This window comes from Stylophora pistillata, chromosome 11 (genome assembly GCF_964205215.1).
Source record: "Stylophora pistillata chromosome 11, jaStyPist1.2, whole genome shotgun sequence".
Lineage (NCBI taxonomy): Eukaryota > Metazoa > Cnidaria > Anthozoa > Scleractinia > Pocilloporidae > Stylophora > Stylophora pistillata.
The window spans coordinates 7,468,575-7,495,640 of NC_142529.1; the positions used below are offsets into that span (position 1 = coordinate 7,468,575).

Consider the following 27,066-nt stretch of genomic DNA (forward strand, 5'->3'; position numbering starts at 1 on the left):
TACTTCCCGTCCGAAGATGGCTTCTTTGGTTGCTTCGTTCCAAATTTTTACTTCGGTAAAAATTTCATAGTAAATTCCATGATGCAATCATTTAACTTTTTTTTGTGGAACTACCTTGTACTTTTTACGAGGTATCTCTGCCTAGGTAAGATTCTACACGTGAATTTATCCACTAATCTCAGTTGAATTACAGTTGAACAACACTTGTTTCGATCAAATCTTCTTCAGGATTTTCCGGTGTAACCAACATCGAAGAGCTGCTGACTTCCAAAGATGCTCTCGAAAATCGTTTGAAAAATTTCGGAGCCGATTGGCCATTTTGTGTATTTTATAGAGATCCGAGTAAGTATAAGATAAAAACGTTTATGAATTTTTAAGTTGTTAACTGATTAATTGGTTTTATAGTGTACTACACTGTACAACTACAAATAACTTATAATAAATAAATATATGAACAAAATTAAATATGAAAATGAAAGATGAAAATGAAATGCCGTACGGACCTGAATTTTTTTCAGGCCCTATTTCCACTACTACCTATTAACTAGGGTTCATTACTGCGAGGATCACTTTCATACATTTCATGAAACCGCAGTACACATAATATGACGGATTTTCATGTATTCACATTCATTGAAATATAGTTGTTAAAACAAAAGCAGGAGTCCAAACCCAACTTTTTTCGAAGTTGGAATTTAATTCCCCAGAAGAACGAATAAAAAAGGAAGAAAACAGATTGTGCATCATCACATATGACATGATACACAATGATGGAAATCAGTTTTTGAAAGTTCACTCTACCTCTCACAACTTAAGGCCTGGAAAATCAAGGAGACAGGGGCTTCATAACTTCCAATCACTGGTTGCAAAATTGGTGACTTTCAATGACACTATAGTTACAAAAATTTTTTTATTCTCACCAGGGTAAAACTGTAGCCAGTTTAGAATGAAAAGTTGAAGGATTGTGAATATTTTATGAAACAAAAAAGGAAGTCTGGCTATTAATATTCTTTTCAGAAATCTCTCCATCCAAGCTTGAGCAAAGTTTTATGGAGTTTCTGAATAGTCTTCCACATGATAATGCTTACAAAGATTGGAGCATTGTAGCATTCAACCTTGACAAGGTGTGTAGCAGACTTTGTACTTTGGTGTAATTAAGGCACCTGACGGCTGAGTATTTACCAAGTATTGGCCGATATGTAGACTGATGTTCAATCAGTTGACATGTCAACTGACATTGGTTACCACTCACCCAATCACACAGGTTGGAAGATAAGTGGCAAATTCTGAACAGACACTTGGCCAATGTTTGGCCAATGTTTGGCTTGGCCTATTGATACTCAGCCAACACTTGCAATTGGCCAATATTTTACCAACATTCAGCCAACAGTACTGTAACTTGGTTGGCTCTTGTTACTGAGTTCTATCTTCTCTACATGTTACCTTATTTTCTCTAACCTTCATTTTCTCCAGTCCAAGTATCAGCCAATATATCAACCAAAACTTGGTCAACATGTTGACCAATAGTAATGACCCATACTTGACTGACAGATGCCTTAGGTACACAAGATCCATGGAGTTATTAATAGCTAATTTATTTCTGAATAAAAGGAGGATTGAGAATACTCAAATGTAAATCACAATGTTTGCCTCATTACACATTAATTTTCTTCACTCATTTAGGGAATGTTATCATGGGAAGGCCACCCAGGTACTGTTCCTGTTCTTCAATGTCTCATTGGAACAGCTTCTTCACCACTGAGTTACCCATCACCTAACAGGCCCCATAAAACAACCAGCTCTTTGTGGAAATGGTTTGAATCTGTGGTAGGTGCTGCAGAGGGCTTGTCATAAGCCCTTGGGTTGAACTAGTTTGTAGGGGTTTCACATATTGGTGGGCTTGCATCTTTTTTTGTATGAATTTTTTTCTAGGTAAGAAACTTGGCTCATCCAGAATATCTAAGACAGTAATCTTTTCCACTGGTGCAAGAAAAAAACTAGGCTCAATCTCCACCGCTCTCTCGAGTCTGGTCTTCTTCGTTCCTCCCCGAGAAGAGGGTTTGGGAAGGAGTGCAGGCTCCAGTTCCCAAACAGCAGGTGGTAATCAAGCCTAGAAAAAAACATGATCTTAATGGGCAATAACCTTTTTTTACCTGACTGGGAATATGATAAATCATTTTTTCCTTATTTAATAACTTTGCTACTTATGAAAATAAGTACAGCCTGTAGAAAATAAATCAAACACCGTTTTGTGTATGTTATATCTGTTTGATTTTGTTACGTGCAGTATGGCACCATTTATTTCCATACAAATGTTGATCCTTGCCATGTAGTAGTTGTTACGCTGCAAATGTTTAGAAGGATAAATTAGGTGAAGAGAAGGTTTCTTGCCCTGTTTACCTGGGTGGAAAATTTGATTTTTGTTTTTCTTTGTTTTTTAATCTCAGACGTACAAGAATTATAAGTTAAATTTACATGGCAACTAAACACAGTACAGCAAATGAATAAGGAGAAAAAATTTAGCAATAAAATAGGTAGTGAGTTAGGATCATCCAAATTAAGGAAAACTAAAAATCCAACTGGCTTAATGATTTCAGAATCAACATAAAACTTTTAATTAGCTACAAGATATCTAAAGTAGGCAATTAAGAGCATGGAAAAAAAGTATACTCAAGACAAACATCAGTACACAAAAACAATGCTTGTCATAGGATTTTAAACTATTATCCCCGTAACTCTCATGACTGATCAATACAGAATTTCTCCTTACAATATCAATGTAATACTAAGCAGACAAGTGATGAGAATAAAAGAAAAATATCAGTTAGGGGATTATTAGTTGATATAACACCAAATTCTCCCAACTCACTCCATAAGAATTGTATGGCAGACAGTAAGAAGAATTACTAATGAGGTATTGGAAGAGAGAGGGTTATTAGAGTTTGAAGGGTGTTAATATTAGTATGGTTGGGTTTCAGGTGACGTCACAAGCTTTGCTGAAGTTAGTGTCCGCCATGTTGGTGTCCCTCGGGTGTCAAATTTATGAATAATTAGTCGATTTCTATAGTGAAGCCCTCTCTCTTATCGCCGTATTATTTCGCCGACTACATGAATATCCAGGAAGAAAAAAGCGATAAAAGTATCTGGCATTCATCTTAAGGTATCCCAGTGCTCTCTGAGTATGCCCAAAGCTTAGAGAGTTGGAAGGAAAGATGTTTGCAAAAGATCTCGGTCATTGGGGTTGACCCTGCAAGCATACCAGCCGAGAAGTTCAGTCCAAAATGCTTGCCTCCTGTGGAAGCGTCGGACTTGCTGAGTTACCTCGTTCTTGAGACCAGCTTCTACACCAAGAAGCAGGTCAAGGCGTTCAAGAGTCTAGATGCGTTTAATCAAATGGTGTCGGTATTTGTAACCTCAGCTGTAGGCAAAGTAATCGCCGGCAAGTATGCCGTGAGAGCACGAGTTTGGCATTCACAGCATATGAATGATCCTTTAGTGAACATTTGGGTCATTTCCGAAAACGATGGGACTACTTTGTCAGTCCATTGCTTGGGATGCAAAGCTGGACTGGCTGAGTCATGCTCACATATCGCGAGTGTTTTATTTATGTTAGAGGCAACTACTAGAATTCATGGCAAGGTCGCTGGGTGTCACGAAAACTCAGACACCGAAAACTCAGGTCCCTCGAAGTGTTCTCCAAGCTTCCGAAGTGCTCCATAATTCGATAGTGCATAATTCGATAGTGCATAAAGCATGAACCAATTTTTTTATAATATAACCGGTGGAATAATGCAACAAATCCGACGCGAAAGACGAACAACAATATCAAGAGTGATTCTTCAGTGAGGCGAATCGTGACGGCGCTGATGCCGAGTCTTCTTTCGCGTTGTTTTTCTCTTTCTGCCTCATTTAAGAACTCTAGCCCAAGGGTCGCAAAATTGTCTTCGTTTTGGGACTGGTGGGCCGAGTCTCTGTTTGTATCCATTATTATCGCGAAATATTTAAGAATTTTAACAGAGCGACAACAAGGATCTGTGCGACGAAGTACAAAAAGGTAAACAAACGTCCCTTTCGGCTCGTCAAAATCACGCCACATTTTAATACTTTGGTGTTGGAGCGAGCGCATTTGATCCCGTTAACTGTGAATGAAAAGTTCAAAATTAACGGGAAAAATGGAGCAAATCTAAGCTAAATGAAGTCTTGTGTCACTCTAAAATGTTTTAATACTCAACCATTGGACGATTTTGCGAAACGTGCAACTTGCGGCCTTGCTTTTGCTGCTTCAGTTGGATGAAGACCCAAAAGGTCAAAATACACGAGGGATTACCAGGAGTGATCATAAGTCGAGTTTATCTCTTGAATTTTCGAGGAGTCTGAGTTTTCGGGGTGTGAGTTTTCGTGACACCCCAAGCTTACTTGCACTCAGGTAAAATGCTCATGGATTTTGCCGACATAGGTCAATGAAGTGCCGTATGCGAGGGCTAAAGACATCGATTTCTCATCGGCTAAGAAGCTCAAAGAAAAGCTCGACCAAAAAATCGAGGATCTACAACAGCCGCAAGCCTCGAACAATACAACAACTTCTAGTTCCTCCTGTTCTTCCCCTTGATTTATGATGACCTTAGGTATAGCGCATTAGATCATATATATAATGAATTTTTCGCTATAGAAATAATAAAATTATTAAATTATTATACGAAAAAATCCTTAGTCTTTATGCTTTCCACTTTTGCTCGAACAGCCAACAATAACGCATAAAACCATCCCTTCTTTCTCACATGAACTCTTCGTTAGATACGGTTTGTTTACGCTCGAGGGACACCAAGATGGCGGATAGTAACCGTTGCTAAGGTATTGGTCACGTGGGTGAAACCCAAGGATAGGTAATCACATGATTTCAAGTGCAATTTGGAATAAATAAGCACGAGTAAATTTTTTCAAAGACTAACAAAATTGCATGAGCCCATAGGGCGAGTGCAATTTGTGGTCTTTGAAAAAATTTACAAGTGATAATTTATTCCAAATTGCACAAGAAAATCATTTCATTATATATTAATAATATACATGAAAAAATACGAGGTAGCTTCTCATAACTACACAGAAGAAAAGCGTGCACATCAGATGCAAAAATAATTTATTCAAACCCTCAAGTGACATTGACCTTGACATTGACCAATCATTCTGACCAATCAGAATGTCTAGTTTGTTTCTTTCTTTGCACTGAATTAACCCTCTTCTGCACTGAATTAACTCTCTTCTGCACTGGATTAATTGAAAACTGCATTCATCTTAACCAATCAGAATTGACAAATTTTTTCATGTATATTATTAATAGTTAAATTTGTATTTCCCTAGACATTTTTGGAATTTTCAAACAAGAAAAAATTGAAATCAAACCAGTATTGATTCAATTAAACTTAAAATCATTTTAAACTACTTCATGTGTATTTTAAAAAAGACAATAACCTGTCCAATAACACTTTTTATTATAATTATTTTTGATCTACAGAGAAAGATGTTTTCCAAAAGACTATTACCATTCACTAAAAATCTACCTCAGGAAGTTGACAGTCATAAAGGTTACACTTTAGTGGGAATTCCTGGTCAGTTTTATCACCAACAAATAGAAAACACATTTAAAAAGGTCAGTATGATATCGATTATGAAATATTTGATAATTATTTATCAATTATTCTGTCATCATTAAAATTGGAGTTCAGCTAGCTAACTTTCTATAACCAGGTGTGATTGCCTAGTTTTCATTATGTATTGTTAGAGTTCTAATTTATTATTAATAAACTGTTAACATATATAATGTTGTTTTCTTTCCTTTCAACAGTTAGCTAAGATTTGGAAGGAAAAGATACAAGTGTTTGTTGTTATTCCATCCACCGATGTTGAGGAGTAAGTTTTTCCATTCCCAGGAGTGACCAAAAAGAAATTTCTCAAATTTTCAAATGAAAAGGCAATGAGTAGAAATTAAAACATATATCTCTCAAAATGACCCAGCTCGGCAACAATTACTAACAATTTTGTAATAACAAAATGATGAATATCACTAATATTTGTGTTTAATTCCTGGTAACAGATATGTGATTGAGGCATACAACATCAGCCAGGTTCCAGCTGTTATTGTGTTTAACTCCCAAGGTTGGTCCACGGAGTTGATATTCTTGTTGCCTTTTTGATTTTGCATTACCTGCACTAATATGCAGCCTTGCCAAATTGTTATCATTTGATTAATCAAGAAAGGAACACATTTATTAATCTTAACACCCTAAAAGCAGTATTCATATTCTCAATACTGTTCTCTGGAGCGGATCCAGGATTTAGTCAAGGGGGGTTCGGAGAATTGTTCCCCTTCTGAGGAGTCCAAGATTTTGAAAATTAGGTCTTCAGAAACATGATTTCCAGCGTTCTGAGGAAAAATTTAGGGGGTTCAACTGAACCGCCCCTGGATCCACCCCAGGTTCTCTACACATTTCCTTTGGTACTGACAAAGAGAATTTGCTCAACAATCAATTAGCTCCTTAGGTTGGTGATCATTTCCTTTATTTCCATGAACATAATGAAATCAATGATTCAGCAATATTGAATGAAAAGAGAAATTAGATACTGAAAAGAGAAATTAGATGCTGGTCACTCTAACTTACAGGGTTTGTATGGGTCCTGGAAAACCTGAAAAGTCCTGGAATTTTATTTTGACATTTTCCAGGACTGGAAAGTCCTGGAAAACAACTTCAGGGTCTGGATAGTCCTGGAAATTTGCTTAAATCAAACAATTAAGTTTTCAGAATTTACATTTATAAGAAATGTTTATGCATGGATGGAAGAGAATTGATTTTGAAATCTTGGGAATAAAAGGGTTTAAGGTAAAATTTAGAGTCCTGGAACAATCAGTCTGAGCCTGGAAAAGTCCTGGAAAATTCCTCGAAATTTGTTTTCTATAAAAAGGGTTTAAATCCTGTCCTTAGGGTTTAAAGTGTTAAAGAAAAATAAGACCTCATTATGATTACTTTATTTTAATGTTTCCTTTAGAGTGGAAAGAAAAAGAAAAGCCTTTATTTGTTTTACAAAGTGTTCTTGAAATAGAGGAGAGAAGACTTCAAGTTCTGCTGGTTGCCCTACACAGTCAAGCTTACCAACTGAATCTGGTCAGTTTGAAATTTTTTAATTGAAGAAATTTTTATTTTCTATACACTATAACATGTATAATGCTCAGCTACAAACTTGAGTATTAAACAACAAGAGGTTTGTTGCAAGATAAGGCAAGTGGTCAATGTTTACTTACACACTTCTTTAACCCTCTTGGCCGAATATGAGATCAAAGAGTTTGCATGAGTATTTAAATCTCTCTGGGAGCAGGGGCTGGAAGATAGAGAGGAATGGCTTGAAATAAAACGCCCTCTCCCCTCTTCTGTTGGTAACAAGCCTCTCCTTAGCCTCCCCCCTCTCCCTTGAGGATCCCCATATAGTCTACAAGTCAAAACAATCTCCTCACACATTGTTGCTCTTGCGATAAGTTTTTAGACTAATGATTAGGAAATAAACTCCTCTATCAGGTTCTTCAAGCTTGCAAATAGTACAGTGGAATAAACTCTTCTGTCAGCTAGGTTCTTCAAGCTTGCAAATAGTACAGTGGAACCACAGACTAACTTATGCTGTTATATAATCTTCGTCATGGTTTTGCTTTGATAGGACAATTTCTTTGATGAAGTGTTGGAAACAAAACATCCACGACTTCCCATTGTGGTGTGTTTTTATTCACCAAGGAACCCACGGACCCTTAATTACTTGGATGCTTTTCATCGTTCATATGATACATTCACAAGAATGAAACTCACTGTGCGATTTGCATTGCTTAACATCATGAGTCACCCAGAAGGTAATTAATGTACATGACAAATGGTTAAAGATGAAGAAATTCTAAAAAATACTGTCAAAAAGGTAATCCTTGCAGTGCTAAACAAGATGATGTGGAACCTGAAGCTAACCAACATCCTTAAGAGACAGAATCTGTAACTTCTCCTTGTAATATCAAAACATAATCCCTTAAACAGGTGAAAATAAAAGCCAATTTATCAGGGAAAGGGTCTTATCCTGGTGTAACACCAAATTCTCCTAACTTATCAACACTGTGCTCGAAGAAAAACAGAAGGGAGCCCTGCAGTGCTCTGAAACTTTGAAAATATACAAGGTGCCCGACATAAGTTTGTACTAAAATTCTCAAGTCACCCAAGAGTAAAAGGAAGGTGCCAGGGGCCACTGGGCACTGCTAGACCTCAGCCCTGCTTATTAGAAGGGGTCAAGTAGTATTTCAAAAATGAGTGCGAGTGTTTCATCTGGGTTTCCAAACACGAGAAAACTGATCAAAGCACTCGGCCTATGGCCTTGTGCTTTTATTGTTTTTGAGTGTTTCAAAACCCCGATGAAACACAAAGCATAAGTTTTTGAAGTTGCTTCTCAAACATGCATCATTAACGTATATGTGAACGATCCTTCGCAGTAAAGCACTATTTGAGCAATAGTGAAAATCAGACCTGAAAAAAACTTCAGGCCTGTACGGGATTCGAACCACTGACCTCTGCGAAACTAGTGCAGCGCTCTACCAATTGAGCTAACAAGCCAACTGGGAGCAGGCCATCAAATTAATTCGACATAAACCCGTAGATGATAAATCAAACAACAACAAGCATTGTTGATGCATCATTAACCAAGAACAATGAAAAAATTCTGACTGATTTTGGCATCGTACGCAGAATTGCTATTGTTTTTCAGTAATAATTTTTATTGGCCTCAGTGGGGTTTGACATTTTATCAAGCTCTAGGGTTTGATATTTCATCAAAGTATAGTGGAAAAGCCTCTGTCCAGTGTTTCATCGGGGTTTCTAAACGCACACATGTGGCCAAGTTAGCGTATCATGATTGGTTTGTAACTTGATGAATTATTAATGAGTTTAAGAATTACAAATCACATCTTTCACCAAACAACACCCGTAAGTTATTGATATGTAACTTTTCCTTATGATATCAAAACATTATCTTGCAAACAGGAGATAAGAATGAACGAATTTATCAGCAAAAGGGGGTTTGACACCAGCTTTTCTTAACTAATTTAAAAGGAAGTGTGTAGCAACTAGAACAGAGAATCACAGGTCACATTTTACCAAGTGTAGATTCATACAAGTCTCAAGAATTTTATTTAGATTCAGTTGTCCTTAATTTTCTTTTTTCCTTTTGTATGCGCTGATGAACTAAGCAGACGTAGTGATATGTTTTTTTTTTTACTGCAAATCATAACATTATTGAGTTTTGTTATCACTTTATCTAGTAATATCAAGATATGTGATTGCATCAGATGTGTACGCTGTTCCCTTTACCATGGTTTTCTGGCAAGAGAGAGAGTCAACATCACAGAGTAAGTTAAAAATAATATTTTTTCATTCCCAGTTACCTATTTTTGCCTTTAGTTATGCACCTAAAATAATACCATATTTCTTTTAAGTCTGCATATTTCTAACTTTTCACTGTGCTCAAAAGACATTTTGTAATGTGCCTAAATGTAATATTTTTAACTCGGGTTACAACAATATTATTTTTTTCAACAGAGTTTATGATAAAACAACAACTATTTGACAAGGATGTCCCCACTCCATTACTTCTCTATGAGTTTCTGCAAATGTTGCCTGTTGCTGTACTTCCCATTGCACCAGATGATAATGATGACGATGCTGATGAAATCTTTAATCCATGGAAGGAAAGTGATGATGTTAAGGTTAATAGCCCTCTTGTTTCACGGTTGTTAAGTTATGTTACCATACAGTGAGAGGACAATCCTTTAAGAGGGTCGCTTGATGTTATTTAGAAAAAGTTTAGCAGTCTGGCGGTTGCTTTTCAAAATACATTTGTTCTTTTTGTGGTATGTTCATGTTAGATTTTGATTTGATTTATGATTATTTTTATTTACAAGATTTGCCGACAGCAGGGACACCGCAACAGCTCTGCGCCAATTATTGCGGGCCCAGTAAACCCACCCATCCCAGCCCAGGGGAGGACATCCATCACACAGTAATCTCGTGCGTGGGAAATTAACGGCTCCTGCCCCTAACCCTGTAGGAGACGGGACCTCCATTTATTCGTCCCTATCCGAGAAGACTAGAATATCTAACCATTTCTTGATGTTATAGAAAGGTAGCATATTCTTCTCAATTACTTTAAGACCTTGAGTGTTGGTCCGGCCGGGGCTCGAACCCTCGACCTCCCGCACAACAGTCCAGCGCACTATCAATTGAGCTAACCGGGACGGAGAATAAGTCATGTTTTGCAAAATACTTCTGATAATTTGTAGAAGAATGTAAAAGAGTGAACTTTGGTATCCGACAAGTACTAAAGAATCCCACAGGTCTGATGTGGGGGAGGGGAGGGGGGGGCAATAATGATATTCTGGGTCAATTGTTTGAAATTCAGACTGTCATTAAAAATGTATCTTCCAGAAAGTGTGCAACCTTGATATATTAGAAAACAAGTGTGCCATAGGAGACAACAGTACTGTTACAGATTTTGAGCATAATAACGTTATGTTTGGACCTCCTTTGCCTCCATCGTCTTGGCAGACAAAGGTAATCAGTAGCGTTGTTATTACTAAATTGCTTTCCTCCATTCGAAGTCTTGTTCCGTTAACCGCTTGAATGAACGAACCGTTGCGATGTTATTGATAGATGCAGCTGCACAATAGCTACATCACTATCTTAGCCGATCAGAAACAACCAGTCACAACTTGGTCACCGTAACGAATAAAAAAGCTGACGTTTCGAGCGTTAGCCCTTCGTCAGGGCGAATGACAATTTCAACTTAGTTGATATAAGCAAATTACCTTGTTACCCCCACCGACGCAGCACCAGTTGCTTGGTTCCTACTGATATTCTCTTCCTTTTGATTGTTCATGGTAAAAACAACCTGTTTATTTGATCACTCTACCTTCATCGGCCCTTTTGAATGACTAATACAATCATACCTGTTTGAACATGTTCAACAGACCCAAGTTCAGAAAAAACAACAAGAAAAGTTTGAGTTTCAATACGTAAATGATAAAACCTGGTCCTCTCTAGTGGAGCAATCCGTTGGTCCGATCAAGTCGTACACTGCCGCAGCTTTTCCAACCAAGCAAACATCTCGTCTGTTTTCTGTATCTTTGGTGAGTCATTCGTCGTTATAACGCTTTTCTTTAACAATTGTAACGTACCTAAAGAATACAGTAGCTCTTAGTCTTGATAAAACTGTGGATTTTCTCCTCTAGACCTCTTATATCTCACGCAAAACAAGTGACAAAGCTTAGCGCGTACACAAATTGCCAAACTTTTCGCGCGCTTTTTTCCCGCCATTTTCGCCCCCTTCTTCGCTCAAAGGACTAAGTTTTAACATACAAGGAGACTGAACAAAAGTGAGTTTTGACTTCGTAAAGAAAAGTTAGCTCTTCTACGGATTTCATGTAGGTTGTGTTTCTTCAAGAGGGCTGCAGTTACTGCAATCAGGTCTTACCAACAATTGAACGAATATCATCGGACGCCAAGTATTTAGGTATGTATTATAGCATTAGAGAAATTTTTAATCGAGTGTCGAAAATAATCCGGGATACTTTGTTTTTCCTTTACTTCGCGCCGTGATTGGCCCAGAAAACATTGCTTCACTCAATCAACCAATCAGATGCACACCTAAAACCAATTACGACTTGGTCGCCCGCGCGTTTTCCCACGCTTTACGAAATTATGCTGCTCTAGTTTAAGTGGGTTATTACTATAAACCTACATAACTTGCAATATTTTTCGTTCCAGGGGCGTCAGTGTTTGTACACAACTGTTCAACAGACCCTCTAACGTGTCAACGGTATGGCATCACGGGCTACCCAACGCTCACAGCTTTCCGCAGTCTGAGCTGGTCTGCAGTCGAGAGTTGTTCAAGTTCTCACTCAACGTACATTAGGCTAGACTACCATGGACCGATAGTAGTGAGTCATACCCTTACAGAGTGATCGTTAATTTGGTATTCACATTGATGACTGAACAGAATTGTCTTTGTTAGTGAAAAAAGAACAAAAACGCCGGCGAGCGAAACATGGCAAGTAAGCGCGCGAGGCGGTTGTGGTTTCTCAGGGAAAAGGCTGTCTTTTTAAGAAACATTTATCTCCGTGCTTTCGCTCACTTCGTGTAGGTTTTTTTTTTTTTGCGCGCGCCCGCACTTCGTTCGTCGCACCACCGACTGACTGAGAGCATGCACGCCCACACTTCACTTGTCGCACGACTGAGTGAGAGCATGCGCGCCCGCACTTCGCTCGTCGCACCACTGTCTGAGAGCGTAAAACAGGCGAAAAGAGACTATACATAACGTTTTAGAGGTGAAAAGTTCTTTCGTCGATCCTTTTGTGGGTTAGGTTCAAATGAGACCTAGAATCCTCTTAAACTCTCTTAAGGGCACGTTAGGATCGCGTAGAAAAAGATGTAAGAGCTGTGCTCTCAGTATTAGAAGCTGCGATATAAGTTTAGGCAGTATGTAAAGTTCGATTTAAAGTTTTCTTCTTTATCATTTTCAGGCAAAACTTGTACTAGAGTGGTTATCCAACGTTTGTCAGCCTGCTGTGGATAGAAGATACTTATTTGACTCTATTCCTGAAATGGTATCTGTTTTAGTGTCATTCTTTAGTCTTTAATGTAGACACAGACAGCTTTAGCGTTTCTGTTTGTGTCTCTTTGTGTCATAACGATTTTTAAGACACGTGGCGCTAGAAGACGCTCAAAGTTTTACACTAACCAAAAAGATCTTGCTCCATTCACACCAGGAAAACATGTTAAGTTAAACCAGTTTCACCGGGATAAAACTCAGCACTAAAAACTGGAGAACTAAATTTGACGTAGGATTCAAGTAATCAATTGTTTTCAAACCGTGTTTGACAAAACAGCGTTAAATTGTGCTTTAGCATTGGTGTATTAGTTCGATGATGCTTACCACAAGTGCCCTGATAATGCTATTTTGAACAGTCTTCCAAGAAAGTATTCTTCTTTCAGTTGCTTCTTTTGCTGTATACGAGTTGCTTTTGGCTCAAAATACTTCGATCACATAGCTGTAAAACCGGTTGCTCTCTGAGCCATTTGAATGCAAATATATCAAAACCAAACGCTTTCCCTGGTTTTCCCTCGAACTTTTGGCGCCTTCTGGAACGCTCGCGATGCAATTTTGAATCGAGCGTGGAAAGTAATCTAGGATTGTCGCAGTTTAATGCTCTGTGATTGGCAAGGTAAAAGCGCGCCTCTTCCTCGACCAATCAAAAACAGAGTCAAAGTTAACGCTACTCGGTGTTCCGCGTTTTCCCGCCTTTCAAGAAGTTTACCGGCCGTTTATTTTACACGAGGTCTAACCTTTACGCAATCAGAGGGCCTTACGTTTTTTCTATGAGAGGGTTGATTTGATTCAATAAATTTCCTTCCACTGTTAGCTTTCGGCCCTCTTAACACTGTTCACAAAGACAGATGTTCATATAATATTGAGGATTGTGTAGAACGCGGCTTTGTTAAACAACGGCTAAACTTTGTTTAAATAACTGGCCCGACGTGTTTTTCTCTGACCACATTGGTCCTAGTCATAGTTTTCTTGTGCCGGCTCTGATTGGCTGTTTCGATGTCTTTAGGTTTTAGCTTTTCGATTACCAGTTTTAAAGTGAATACCTCTCATTTGGTTTCAACAAGATACAATGACTGATTGTATTTTTCTTGTGTTGTTTTTTTCATTTCTATAAGGATGTGGACGTCAGGTTGATTGGTACGCTATACACACGGACTCTTGCTCGCCGCTATCTTGCGACAACTCTCGCCAACAAGTGGTACCCTCTTCACTGTTTCCAACTGGTTTGTGAGCTTCTGTATGGCCGGGTACCTTGCTATGCAATTTACACCAGAGATGTTGTTGATGATGGAAGTAAAACGAAAGCTAGCGATCAAGATCTTGTGTTATCAAAGGTACACTGAACACTCAGTCCTTACAGTAAAACATTAGTACATTATGGCAATAGCCATAGCTAGTCCTTGGCGGGTCAGTATAATCAAGACTGAGATGTCTAAGTAAACTATCCAAGCTGGCTGCCCGAACTAAATTTGATTATTGTTGAGAAATACTTACAATTGAACAAGAAATAGTTCGAAATGGAAATTATTGAGTAAAAACTCGGATGTTACATTATTATAATTTATAAAACATCATGGAGTTTTGTCCAGCTGTGTTTGTAAAATAATGAATTGTGGATTATTGCTATCGTTTTTTGTTTTTTTTTTTTTGCGTCGATGAATCAAAAGAAAACTGAATTCTTAGGACCGGTTATTAAACGAAGTTTAGCCGTCATTGTTTTACAAAACCATGTTCTAAACTATCTTCAATTTATCCGAACCTTTTATCTGAACATCTATTATAGTGAACAGTGTCAAGAGGGCTGAAAGCTAATAGTGAAACGACATTTATTTAATTAAATCAACCCTCTTTGTAGAGAACTTCTGAGGCCCGCTGCTTGCGTAAAACCGTGGTTTTGATTAGACCTCGTTTAAATAACCGGCCCTTAAACTTTTGGAACTCGGCATCTCGTGCTTCGGCTTGTGAAACGATATTTTAATTTGGATGTTCAACTGAAAAAGTAAATTAAACTAATTTAAACACTTTTTAAGGCATGAGAAAATCGTGTAGAAGATAATTTTATCGCCCTGGTACGGTTTTTCGTAAAATGTCTTTTTGGTTCTTTTCTAACAAAAAGGAAGACAGTTGCCTACGGATTTAGGTCGACAGCAGAAGTTGACAAAATTTCGAACAATTTTGTCAACATCTTTTTGATAGAAAACGCATTTCCGCATGGATATCTTTTTGTTTGTTTTATTCTGTTCGTTGTTGTCGTTGTTTTGTTTTGATTATCGATATTTGCTTTGGATCATCTGTCAGTTTTACCGTTTGTTTTTAGCTGGAGCTTCAAAGAAGCGATGGTGTCCGAGTGAAAGTTTTTCAGCTGGGTCAAAATGTGGAATCTCTGATCAACAATCAGAGAGACACCAGACTGCACATGTTTCACGACACTCACAGGTTAGTTCCGTCCAATGTACTCTCTCACCAGTGAGATTAAAGTTGAATTTCTCCTTACAATATCGATAAATTTTCAAGCAAAAAGGCGATGAGAAGAAAGAATCACATCATCTAAGCGACATCTTTTCATTCAACGCCAAACCCTCTGTACTAAAATGTTAAGATATGCTGTATGACAGACACTGCTAAGAATTTATATTTAGCTCTTGGAAATAAGAGGGTTGAGTTCATCTAGACATTTTCATAGTTTTTGAATATTTCTGTTCAGATAATACAAATCATGGCGGGATGGTAAGATCCTTAGTTGACGCCAGTGTTGTGCGACTTCTCCCTTCCCTCCCCCCCCCCCCCCCCCACGGATCTGACGTAGTTTATTATGATGGACCGTGTCAGAGGTTCGAGCGTTACACTTTGATTCTGATACTGTCACTGCAAGGGTAGATACAGACGGAAAGTCAGGGGTTCTGAACCCCCCCATCTTACCCCTGGGGGTTTTCTTTTACAACTTATCTGACATCAACATTCTTGTAATGAGAGAATCGCAATAACCACTAGGGCGGCTGTTTTTTTGTTTTTATTTTTTCATGTGTGTAACTGCGAGTGAAGTTGGGGAGGAGAGAATGATAGGGAATGATAGATCCCTCCTCTCCCCTCGTCGGTTTCAGTAAGAATTTCTTGATCCGACCGTTTACTGACAATATTCCCTTTGCAGGACCACCCTTATGTTAACAATGACCACCCTTAAGTTAACAACACCGTTTCAGGGTAAGAACTCGTGATTTAATGTTTACAGATACGACATGCCCAAGAACTTCAAATGCGAACACAACCACAAAATATGCACAGATATTGCTGTACGCTTTGTTCAAGATCACCGAAGACTTCCAGTTCTTCATATGACTTCGGCTGCATTTCACACCAAGTTGGGGTTAGTATGCAAACCACTTTTCAGGGTTTTTCTTGCTCTTAGCAATGTGATTTGTTTAAAAATGCAAAATCAAAAACAGTCCTGGCTAGAAAAGACAGGCATTACTTATCGAAAGGGGGAGGGGGTATAGAGTGGGGAGTGGAAGGGATCATGAGATATGAGAGACCCTGGGAAAGAGGTTTGCTGAGGTCTTTTTGAGGTCTTACCTTCGCAAAAGTAAAGGTTATACTCAAAATTAAATTTTCACCAGATTAGGGAGGCGTTGGAAAATTTTTTATATTTCACGAAAGTCAGTCTTGTCGATTACTCCTTTGACAGTTGGTATTTTCTTTCCTTTCAGGTCTGAAGAAGATGCGAACTTCGAACCTTATGCGCATAACTTACCCATACTGTTTGCATTGGCACACAAGAACAACGTATCGAAAGACAGCTCATTTTATAAAGTGAGGAAATTCAAAGACTAACGAATTCCGTTACCATGCTTGTGATGTCGTTCGTCAATAGCTCAGTCTCCTTCAGTTGGTATCGTTAATCGCAGCCGATGTTTGGTTATGTCACGCAACGCACATTGCCGGACTACGCGAAGAGAACGCCTTGCGTGACGATACCGATCAATGGCTGCGAAGACGACTTTAACCTGAATCTGTATTTGTTCTTTTTCAGGAGCTCTTAGAATCAGCTTACACGATGTACAATGAAATGGTGTTTGTGACTTTGGATATAGACGAGTTCGCGCACTGGGCAAGTCGCTTTGTACCTAGAGATTACCACGCCAAGCATGCTTTTGGTAAGGCACATCTTTCTCTCCCCGAGTTTAACTCATTGTGACTTGGTTTTGCTTAGCTCAGCTCAGTATTTATTTCGATTAAGTTTGAGAGTGAACGGGGTAAATTAGTCACACTTTTCTTTACGACGTTTAACTGTTTAACTTTTTACTTACAGGCAGTTTTGATTATATGGGATTTGGTTTCATGACACCCCTTTGGAATCTACTCCATTGAAAAATTACTGAGAACCTGCCGGAAGGATCTCATCGGCTTTTAAAAAGGCTCTAGTTTGAATGGCTGAGAAGGAATTGTGCTACAGTGAGGTGGCAAGGGTGAGGGGGTGGGGATTGGGCCCCCCTCCCCCCTTCCCACTCACCCATTCCCCGTTCTCAAACTGTTTTTTTTTTTTTTTTTCTCGCTTTTCTCTTCGTCTAATCTTCGATTAGATATTTGTTAGGCAGAGGCAAGTTTCTAATTCATAACTTTTTTTCTCGTACGACTATGAATTGTTTTTTTTTTTCTCCTTATTTAGGAAGACAAGCCGAGAACATCCCTCCCTTGTACCACTATCCCCGGCTGTGCATCATTCAACACGATGATCATCAACATGCTGCTTTTTATCCTCCTGTCGAAGAACTACAGGGTCTGGGGACTAGAATCCAGACGCGGCTCAATCAGATAACTTCCCAGCAAATTATTAAGTTTGCTCGGGATTACTTGAAGGATCCCACGGCGTTAATTGTGAAAACTGAATATTTCTAAATCTAATTGATATAGAACGCGTTTATAATACTGTGGAACATCTCTTTTTAGAACACTTCTTTTTAGGGGCACCTATATTCAAGGGACTTAAACTTTGGTCCCAACTGAAAAGATGTTTTTTAAAAACCTTTGTACTCTTTGGCCCCTTTGACTTCCTTAAAGGCACATCTCATTTCAGGACTCTTTTTCTAGTACCCAGGGTGCCCCCTGAATGAGGTTCCTTAGTATCTCTCTTCAGAATTTGTTTGCTTTATTGAAGGACACCCCTAATCTAGCGACACTTTTTCTAGTCATGAGGGTGTTGAAGTACAGGACTAGAACCCAGGACTACCCTCTGAACCATTCTCTAGAAGCATTCTCTTTAAGCAGTGCGTACAGGATATGTTAGCACACAGCGAACGCAGTGTAAGTACTAAAGCTATTCCGTAACTCCCTGTAAAATAGGATATTTATTTTTGTATTTATTTATTCCAGACGCAGCCTCCATGATTTGTAGCTTTTTTAATTGTTAAAAAAAAAATGTGTATTCTACATCAGTGTTGCCGCACTTTGTATCTTTTCATCGTTCTTTTTTATTATGCAAAACTATTTATATGCGAACTTTATATGATGCCGCGAAGATCTTGAAGCCTTCGAAATACTTTGATGTCCTCTTATTCCCTTTTGGTCAAAATTATCTCAGTTTTACTCTGCAGTATTTAGCTTGGAGCTCCGTATCAGCTCTATTCTTTATCCAACTTCTTTGTGGTGTAATGAATCGAAATTCATTTCTTATGCCACTAGCGAAATTCCTAGTCGGGCATGAAATCCATTTTCTTGTAATCAGCTAATCCACAAACAAATTCGCCATCAGCAAAAACCACGCTGCTATAAGGCAAATGGTGTCGGTCGATTTTCTACGGAATCCTTTTGAATAAAGTTTTCTAGCCACGCTTTCACTTGCAACGGTTGGGTTTTCACGTTTGGTAATCGGTTTTATTGTCGCGGTTTGCGTGGATTTTCTTGTAGATGGAAGGGTCTTATCCGCGGAGGTTGTCGTAGTTGAGGGTGGAGTCCGCTCTGTGGGCTTGAAACATCCTAAAATATCCACGAAAAAGAATTCTGTTAACTCTCTAGAGCTCCTATTGGTCAACTCAAAAAGGATGCGAATGATACTATAGTTCTTACTGGTCAACTTAAAGGATGTTTGAATGGAACAAGAACTCTGATAGGTCAACCAAAACGAGGCGTAAAGGAAAGAAGTGCTCTGACCGGTTAACAGAAAAGATATGTGAATGGGACCAATATCAGTATGTGAGCAAACTGCGCACCTACCCCTCCCCTAATCCAGCAGTAATCCTTACTTGCTATAAGTTGACTGCTGTTGGGCTGGGGGAGGGGTAGGTGCGAAGGGGTAGGTGTGGAGGGGTTGGCGCGTAACAACAGTCAACTGATAGCAAGCGAGGGTTAATGCGGGATAAGGGGAGGGGTAAGTGCCGAGTTGCTCAGATACCCACATCGAGAGCTCTGATAAATCAACTGATAAAGCGGTATGAACTAAAAAAGGTAGCTCTGATAGGACAAACGTTAGATAAGATCAACAAAACGAATCTACAAATTCTGAGATCATTGAATTGCTCAAAAGCTAATTTGTTCACCAATACAATGGTGCTACACAAGGCCAAGTAGCCTAAATTACAACTTCTTAACCTTTTTCAAGTTCTTGCTTCTAACTTGATATCAATGGGTCCAGTAAACTCACCTTGATAGACCTGGCATAAGTAAATTTCTACCCTCATGCAAATCTGTCCGAGTGGTCTCCAGGCCCTTGGATTAAAACGTACATAACGTGCACTAATACGTCGCTCGAACATGTTCTTGTGAACTGTGACCTCGTCCCAGTTTCCTCGCAGCGTCTATGAGTCAATAAAAGTATTATAGTGCGGAGCTATGTTGGTGGTAGGCTACGAGCAATCCCTCTTTTTCGGTGAAGTCCGTCGCACGGATCAAAAAAATTGATGTTAGAAAATTGATGTTTCACTCGTGCGGCGGACTTCGTTGACTTCTAGTTCTCTTACATTCGAGGGGATTTCTCAATCTCTGTCATATTTAGCAGTCATAACTTCTACTATCACACTTTCTTAGATGTGTTTTTTTTTCTGTATCAAACTTTGCCTATTGTTTTGGTTAGGATTTTTTAGGACAATTAAGCTTTTGTTATCTGTCTTTTGGGATTTTTCTGTTCGGTGACGCGAACTTAGACTCGTGTTAACTTCGCTCTAGTTCGCAAACTTTTAATGATGACATTTTGGTTCCCCACGGGAGCCTACTAGGGAAAACACAGAAAGATTAGCAGGGGGTGAGTTAGTAATGTCAGTACCTCGACATGACGCGCCTGTCTGAAGGACGCGACATGATTCACGAAGGTTGATTCACACTATGGGATTCAAGTTGCAATCATGGTGTAAGCTTGTCGCATGCGATAGAGTCCTCACGTGTAATGCTCCTCTCCAGTACACAGTAAATAAATAAATATAAAAGTCTGCGACGTATTTTATCAGTAAAAGTGATTTATTCCAGTCATGTTATTGCGAGTAAGCGTTCTCGGAAAGCTGAGAGCGATTAAACTTGTTTTGTTTTAAACTTGTTTTTGTTTTGCCCACGCGAAGCCGTTTTAGAATAAACAGAGAGCAGGCGAAAAAAAACTGGTCGTCCTGGAAATTACCTCTTTAAGAAAAGAAAGGAAAGAAAACTGCGTGCGTTCTTTTTTCAACCACTGACGCAAGGAATGTAAAAGAAACGCGCGCAAAGCGACAGACGACAATGTGAAAAAACAATGTGCTCATCAAGTTCAAAAAAATACTTCTACCTACAAATTAGGAAAACCACTTAATCACAAAGAATTAGCTTTTAGCCTTACACTTTGCAATGCTAAAGGGCGTCTTTAAAATGAGAGTGTAATTAACTATTGCATTTTAGGCTTTGAAAGAGGGCAGGCAAAAAAAACTGATCCTGGAAATTACCTCTTCATGAAAAGAAGAGAAAGAAAACTGCGTGCGTGTCTTTTTTCAACTACTGACGCAAGGATTGAAAAAGAAACAACGCTGTTGTTGTCAAACCTCAGGAACAAAGAAAGTGTGATTTCACACCTTCTTACGTTTGAGTGATGTCGCTTTTCGGACAGGGCCCGAAAAGCGACATTGACGCAAGGATTGAAAAACAATGTGCTCATCAAGTGCAAAAAAAATACTTCTACCCACAAATTATATACAAAGTGGTAAACGTGTGCGAGAAACCAATTGTGGGAGGACATTTCACAGCGGTTATTGCATGTTTACCAGAACAACAAGATTTGTCTTCTGTAATGGAGAATTATCGTTCTGTGGTTGAAAGTGTCGAGAACATGCTGAGAGGACTTAATGAATTGGAGGAGAAAGTGAAATCGACACTTCTGTAACTCCACTATGAGCAACCAATCAAACAACGGCTCTTTTAGGAGCCACCAAACACAGTAAAGTCGTGATCAACTGAACAAGATTGACATCTTATTTTTGACATTTCATTTAGGTTTTGACTGGCGAATTTGATCAGTAAATCTCATGATGGAAACAGCCGTAATTTCAAGAACTTCTTATCTCTAACGGGAATGTTTTGAAAAAATTTAGCAAGCTTTGATTTTTTTTTTAAGAGCTATCTAATAAGGTAAAGGGAATCAGAAAGGCACTGTCAAAAGACGAAACGAGAAATATATATAAGGAAAGAAAACTGCGTGCGATCTTTTTTCAACCACTGACGCAAGGAACGTAAAAGAAACGCGCACAAAGGGACAGACAACAACGTCAAAAAACAATGTGCTCATCAAGTTCAAAAAAATACTTCTACCTACAAATTAGGAAAACCACTAAATCACAAAGAATTAGCTTTTAGCCTTACACTTTGTAATGCTAAAGGGCGTCTTTAAAATGAAAGGTCTATTAACTATTGCATCTTAGGCTTTGAAAGAGAACAGGCAAAAAAAACTGATCCTGGAAATTTCCTCTTCATGAAAAGAAAGGAAAGAAAACTGCGTACGTGTCTTTTTTCAACCACTGACGAAAAGCACTATTCAGTTCCATTTTCCCTCTCTTACAAAGATTCGTCGACTGCAATGTTGTGTCACTTTAAGTTCCTTTTACCCTTTATACCATTACATCAGCGTGCATATCTTCCATACTGTTCTGTACACATATCGTATGGTATCGACAAGGGGAATTAGTATGAGAACCAACCGCATCTTTCAGAGGTGATCGTTTGACATGGTATATACCACACAGGTAAATAGTGCTTTTCGCGCACGCTGATTGGCTGATTCGAATGTGATTAGCAAGTACTATTCACCTCCGCTTCAGTGAATAATTGTTAACTATTCTAGTGACCTTAATGTTTGAGCCGGCAATGACACTGCAAGGAGAAATAAGATCCAAGTAACTACAAAATGTTGAAGGGTTAAGTCACCATAAGTCAAGGTTGCCTCAAGTGACGCCGACGTCCCAATTCAGGCCTTACGTTAAAACACGGAATACATCTCAGCACGCTCAAATGATGCTCTTTAGAACTCTTACCATCGCTATTCCGGTTTCGTTACTGTAGGTTTCCCACTGTAAGCCGTCTGAACTGTAATTGAGCATGTATTCTGTTACCCAGGTCCCCATGCTAACAGAACCTTGTGTCGCGACACCAGAGATATTACGTAGTTCTTTCAAATCAACCTGTGATAAGAGTGAAAAACTCATCATTTCCTGTAAGACTTTTTTCCAAACCATAAGCCGTCTGATATATTAGGTCCTTCGAGCCTTGTGGGCTTTTATCTTTAGAGCTTGTCCCTTTATTACCCATGAGGCCACTGGGGGTATTGTCCCTCCTCCTGGTTGGGATATCAATCCATAGAAGGTTAAGCCCGGATTAGTGACTGATCATCGTGAGAGTAATGTGCCTTTCCCAAGAACGGAATGCACTGAATCTGCTGGGGTTAAAACCTAGACTTCTCAATCTAGAGTCCAGTAAGCTAACCACACCTTCCTTCCTCTACAGAACAATTTTCATTACATTCTTTGGTTTTTCTCTAATTCGCTTTGTGATTGGTTCAGAAAACTTTCACCTCTTTCTCGAAAAATCGGATCCAAACCCAAACTGACCAATCAGGATTTGGCCACATGCTATTTCCCGCGCTTGAATTAGTTTGCGCGTGCGCAAACTGAGCAGTTGTGTGTTTCAACTTCGAATTTTCATTGGTTGCACAAGATATTTTCTTCTCCTCTGATTTGCTGTTGTGATTAACTTGGCCTTGGTTTCATGAGATTTAATCGAAAAATACTCTAACAAAGAGTTGCAGAGGTAATCTTAACCCCAGGATTTAATAAGTCCATTTAATCAATGGATAAGATCCGATGCCTAGACAACGATACTTTATGCTAACAATGTTGAAATATTAAGGATGTACTAACGGCCACTTTTCCTTAAGCTTCAGTTTCACGTGTTTGCTAAGTACCCTTAATCTATGACAGGAAAACCCAATAATAATAATAATAATAATAATAATAATAATAATTTATTATATACAATGGATATGTGAAGTTCATCTATTTGTTCATATGTTCATATGTATCTGATTTATCATCACGGGTTTATTACGAATCAACTTAACGGCCTGCTCCCAGTTGGCTTGTTAGCTCAATTGGTAGAGCGCTGCACTAGTATCGCAGAGGTCAGTGGTACGAATCCCGTACAGGCCTGATTTTTTTCTGGTCTGATTTTCGCTATTGCATAAATAGCGCTATCTACTGCGAAGGATCGTGCATCATACGTAAATAATTTATTATATTAGTTTATTGTGCGCTTAATAACATATAATGATCAAAAGCGAATTACACTTGTTTACCCTTTATACTTAATCTATTTATAACTTCGATCGCTGAGAGTCCCATCTCTTTATCCCTCCCTCACCCCTCCCCTCAGAGATATATGCATCGATTTCCAGTCGACAGGCCAAATTTTGTTACCTGGATATACTGAGATGCGTCCTCGTTCTGTGCACACCAACTTCCCCAAAAAGCGGAACCGTTGACCTGCTTGAATGCGTTATTGAGGCGACCTTGATACGGGTGGTGCCCCTGAATGTAACTGGACGCTGCCACCTGTTCATCTAGTATCTGGCCTCTTTCCATTCCGGCAGCAGTTCTGCAGTCTTTATATTCACCCTCTGTGGATGGATTAGCAGGGGAAGTTTAATATCTCAATAGCGTAAGGAGAATAAGCCATTTCCGAATTACGTTTGGCCTCTTTTTCAGAACGAGACCTGGTGCTCAACCATACGTATGAAAATGAGTTTAATTTGCATGTGAATGAAAACTTATTACCATACGAAAGGATAAGCACCAGGACTCGCTTTGAAAAAGAGGCAAAAGGCAATTCGGAAATGGGCTATTTTCAAGGGAAGTAGAGGGGCCTTAAGTATACATCATTTGGAAGCATACCATGTTGTTTAATTTACTATGAATTATCGCGTTTTTTTTTTTTTTTTTTTTTGACAAAGTAGAGGTGGGAAGAGGGATTCGAACACTAGTGTCTTACTGGTTTAACTGGTATCTGGGAGCACGCCGGGTTGATTTATTTCTATAATCTTTCACTTTTCATTGACAAAGCTACGGACGAAAGAGTCCTACATTAACATTTCACTGGCATTTAAGAACATTACAGGTTATTCATTATTTTAAATCATAATTTTTTTTCTTGATAAAGCTGAAGGGGGCGGGGGCTTCACCAACATCTGGAGACACGTCAGGTTGTTTTATCATCATAGATTATCACATTTTCTTGATAAGTAAGGGAGGGAGGGAGGGGGGTAGAATCCATCTTAGGGCCCCCCCCCCCCCCCTTAACTGCGTTCTTCATATGTACCTTGTAACACATGAGAGCTTTAGTTCAGAAAAGGAGAATCTTTCACATCTTGGCTTTTGTAGTTCAAGATGTTGAGAAAGTTTCTTAATGAAGTGTAGATTGCTGATTTAGATAATGATATAGGGACAAGTGTAACAGGAGAAGCATTCTAAAAGAACGCGGCGCTGAAACACGCAACCATCTGTAATGCTGAGCAACGAAAAACGTGTAATGCGTGCGAAAGAAAAATGTGAACTGTGACTGAGAGACGTTTGATATTACCTTCTGTGTTGCAGCCATACATTTCAACTCTCATGCAAACGATGCCATACTCATTCCATTCCAGCACACGTATCCTAATAAATCGTGCTATGATAGCTTTATCCAGCTTATTTGTCATTACAGAACTGTCATCCTTGTTGCCAACCAACTCCTAGGTGAATAAGATATACAAAAACTTAATGAGAAAAGTAGAAGAATAGTGAATTAAAATGTCATTTTTTTTAGCTTCGAACAGGCTAACATTGACTCAGAATTTGTTCTAAATAAACGCTAAAACTTTCATTTCTTATCAAGACGGACATTCGCGTTTGATGTACCGTGGCCTTGTCCATTGTTTGATAGGTTTTCCAATTCAGCCCATCGCAACTGTAGTTCAGGGAGTACTTTTTGACCCAGTTTCCCGACGGATAGTCCAATCCTTGAGTGGCTACAGCAGTTATGACACTTTCTTGTCCAAAGTCAATCTGTAAATATGGATTACGATCCCAATCCGTTGCACACCAGCCGCCAAAGATTTGGCCATGGAGGCGTCTACATTGGACAAAAAGCGATCATAGTAATTGAAGAGTTATTTTGAGTTTTGGGTTTGCTGTTAGATTTCAACGGTGGCTACACTAAAAGTTCATGAGGTATCATTTTTTAGAGGAACTCTTTTCAATACTGTTCAAATTTGATGTAGCCTAAAAGTTCATGATCTAAGCCCTAATGTGAGCGGAAAATTCCCTTCAAGTCTACCGCGGAGTTAGTTGATGTGGTGTTGTTCCTTTGCAGTACAAAGTGGCCTTAATTAATGATCACTTCTGTAGATGAAACCCTACTGTGTGACCATAGAGAGCTATAGCACCGCGTTTACGTGAAACGGTAAACGCCAGTTTGCCCTTTCAAGTTTCACGTAAAATAACGTGAACCCGGCTGCTTTAGCTTCACGTGGGCTTATGTCATAGGGGATTTGAAGGCGTCCCTGTATGACTGAATAAAATAGCTTTGGTGCCCTTTTCCGGCAATGAACTTCTACTCTGCGAGAGAAAAAGTTTAAAAATCTTAAGTACACAGCAAACGCGAAACAGGTTACTTTCACGAAGAAAAGGCAAAGCGCAACCGGCAAACGTGAAAAAAATGGCGGGAAAAACAGGGTCACGTGGTTACTCTTGACGTTCACGGTTTACGTAATCGCGTTGCTAAATCTCTCTTATAACTTTTTTCCTTCAAACTCCTAAGCAATAATTTCATGTGATGCTGTTTACCCATATTGCGCTAGCTAAGGAGGCACTATCTTTAAGTTCGACTGTGCGTTGCAACTCAAATAAAACTATGAGGAGTACATCCGTGTCGCTTTGTTTATTACACCTTGTTTAGTGATTTCTACGAGTTATTAGAGTGCTAGTGCTTGTAATAGCTTAGGTCAGCTTTTCGTGGTTGTGACCAACCTCGTTCCCAGGGCGAAAAGCGCCCTGAGAAGGAAGTTGAGTTGTGACCCGTAACACTTGGAGTACCCCCGACGGGTTCTCGGTTGGTGAGCCTTAGGAATACTAACGTAAGTTAGTTCATTCTGAATGTGACTCAAAGACTTGCAATTGCGTCTCTCAGCTCACCTCGTGTTCCAAAGTCTGCCGGCGAATGGCTGCGTCCACTCTGAGAATGAAGAAGAGGCAGTTATTTGAGAATCCCGGATGTCGCCTGTGATCATTCCCAAACCAAGACTGCAGTCTAGAAGAGAAAAAAACACATTCCTATTTGAAACATTTCAATATGTATCCGTCCAAGATTTAGTGATTTTTCCTTAAGCCTAGTGTTTGAAATTTCAGAGTCAGTAAACAAACTATCAGCTGAATTTGCGATAAGCCACCTTTGAGATAACCACGCCCGCGGGGTAATTTTGTCTCACCACAAAACCATGAAACCAAATACGAAAATATCACATTCATGAATCAAATATAACTCACTATATCAGCATAAGTGTGTATTTCAACTACTCTTTTATCCGCCTGGTATACGATGGCAACAATTGATTTATGATTTTAATACCCCGGCGACAAAAGTCTTGTTGACCATGTTCTGTTGAAGGTGTGACTGGAGGAAACTATGAAAAGTATTCTGTCACTCCTTTGTTTGTTTAAACATTAAAAAGAATGTTCTGTTCTAAGCGTTTGGAGGAGAGACATTTGGTTTGCCTTTCAGTTCTCGAAGCTACTCGGCGCAGTTGCTTTACAACGATTAAATATTTGACTCGGTTTTAACTTCTCTTTCTTAAAAGACTATTATATGCCAAAAGCTTATGGGGTTTTACTTTACTATTTTATTTCACTGTTCAGTTATTACGTTCAT

At 39.0% G+C, this 27,066-nt stretch overlaps 2 protein-coding genes across 5 annotated transcripts in view; one reads left to right on the forward strand and one right to left on the reverse strand.

Moving 5' to 3' along the window:
- Nucleotides 1-18,098, forward strand: LOC111335320 (uncharacterized). Of its 3 annotated transcripts, XM_022941205.2 has the most exons (22): nucleotides 1-145; nucleotides 229-342; nucleotides 1,018-1,124; nucleotides 1,684-1,827; nucleotides 5,510-5,644; nucleotides 5,840-5,904; nucleotides 6,089-6,150; nucleotides 7,039-7,154; nucleotides 7,699-7,885; nucleotides 9,332-9,418; nucleotides 9,609-9,775; nucleotides 10,494-10,619; nucleotides 11,036-11,194; nucleotides 11,493-11,577; nucleotides 11,832-12,004; nucleotides 12,587-12,670; nucleotides 13,788-14,006; nucleotides 14,990-15,108; nucleotides 15,902-16,036; nucleotides 16,377-16,479; nucleotides 16,700-16,823; nucleotides 17,336-18,098. In XM_022941205.2, exons 1-22 carry the CDS (start codon nucleotides 79-81, stop codon nucleotides 17,563-17,565), a joined length of 2,808 nt encoding a protein of 935 aa, XP_022796940.2. In that variant the 5' UTR covers nucleotides 1-78; the 3' UTR covers nucleotides 17,566-18,098. The 3 variants fall into 3 exon arrangements, with proteins under 3 accessions (XP_022796940.2, XP_088593551.1, XP_088593552.1); XM_088737425.1 differs by lacking the exons at nucleotides 1-145; nucleotides 229-342; nucleotides 1,018-1,124; nucleotides 1,684-1,827 and adding an exon at nucleotides 2,998-4,625; XM_088737426.1 differs by lacking the exons at nucleotides 1-145; nucleotides 229-342; nucleotides 1,018-1,124; nucleotides 1,684-1,827 and adding an exon at nucleotides 4,704-4,883.
- The window catches only part of LOC111335321 (lactadherin), a 12,210-nt gene continuing 3,193 nt past the window's right edge, over nucleotides 18,050-27,066 (reverse strand). For both annotated transcript variants that reach the window (XM_088737454.1, XM_022941206.2), the window contains exons 3-9: nucleotides 26,334-26,448; nucleotides 25,059-25,272; nucleotides 24,742-24,892; nucleotides 23,583-23,782; nucleotides 22,146-22,292; nucleotides 19,307-19,460; nucleotides 18,050-18,642 (exon numbers count right to left, since the gene is read on the reverse strand). In XM_088737454.1, coding sequence (XP_088593580.1) covers nucleotides 18,392-18,642; nucleotides 19,307-19,460; nucleotides 22,146-22,292; nucleotides 23,583-23,782; nucleotides 24,742-24,892; nucleotides 25,059-25,272; nucleotides 26,334-26,448 — 1,232 coding nt within the window. In that variant the 3' untranslated portion in view covers nucleotides 18,050-18,391. The remainder of the gene's footprint in view (nucleotides 18,643-19,306; nucleotides 19,461-22,145; nucleotides 22,293-23,582; nucleotides 23,783-24,741; nucleotides 24,893-25,058; nucleotides 25,273-26,333; nucleotides 26,449-27,066) is intronic.

Coding starts and splice junctions, on each gene's coding strand:
- LOC111335320 (XM_022941205.2), top strand. CDS start 79: ATGATGCAATCATTTAACTTTTTTTTGTGGAACTACCTTGTACTTTTT. Junction 12,005..12,586: donor ACTACCATGGACCGATAGTA/GTGAGTCATACC, acceptor TATCATTTTCAG/GCAAAACTTGTACTAGAGTG. Junction 16,037..16,376: donor GCATTTCACACCAAGTTGGG/GTTAGTATGCAA, acceptor CTTTCCTTTCAG/GTCTGAAGAAGATGCGAACT.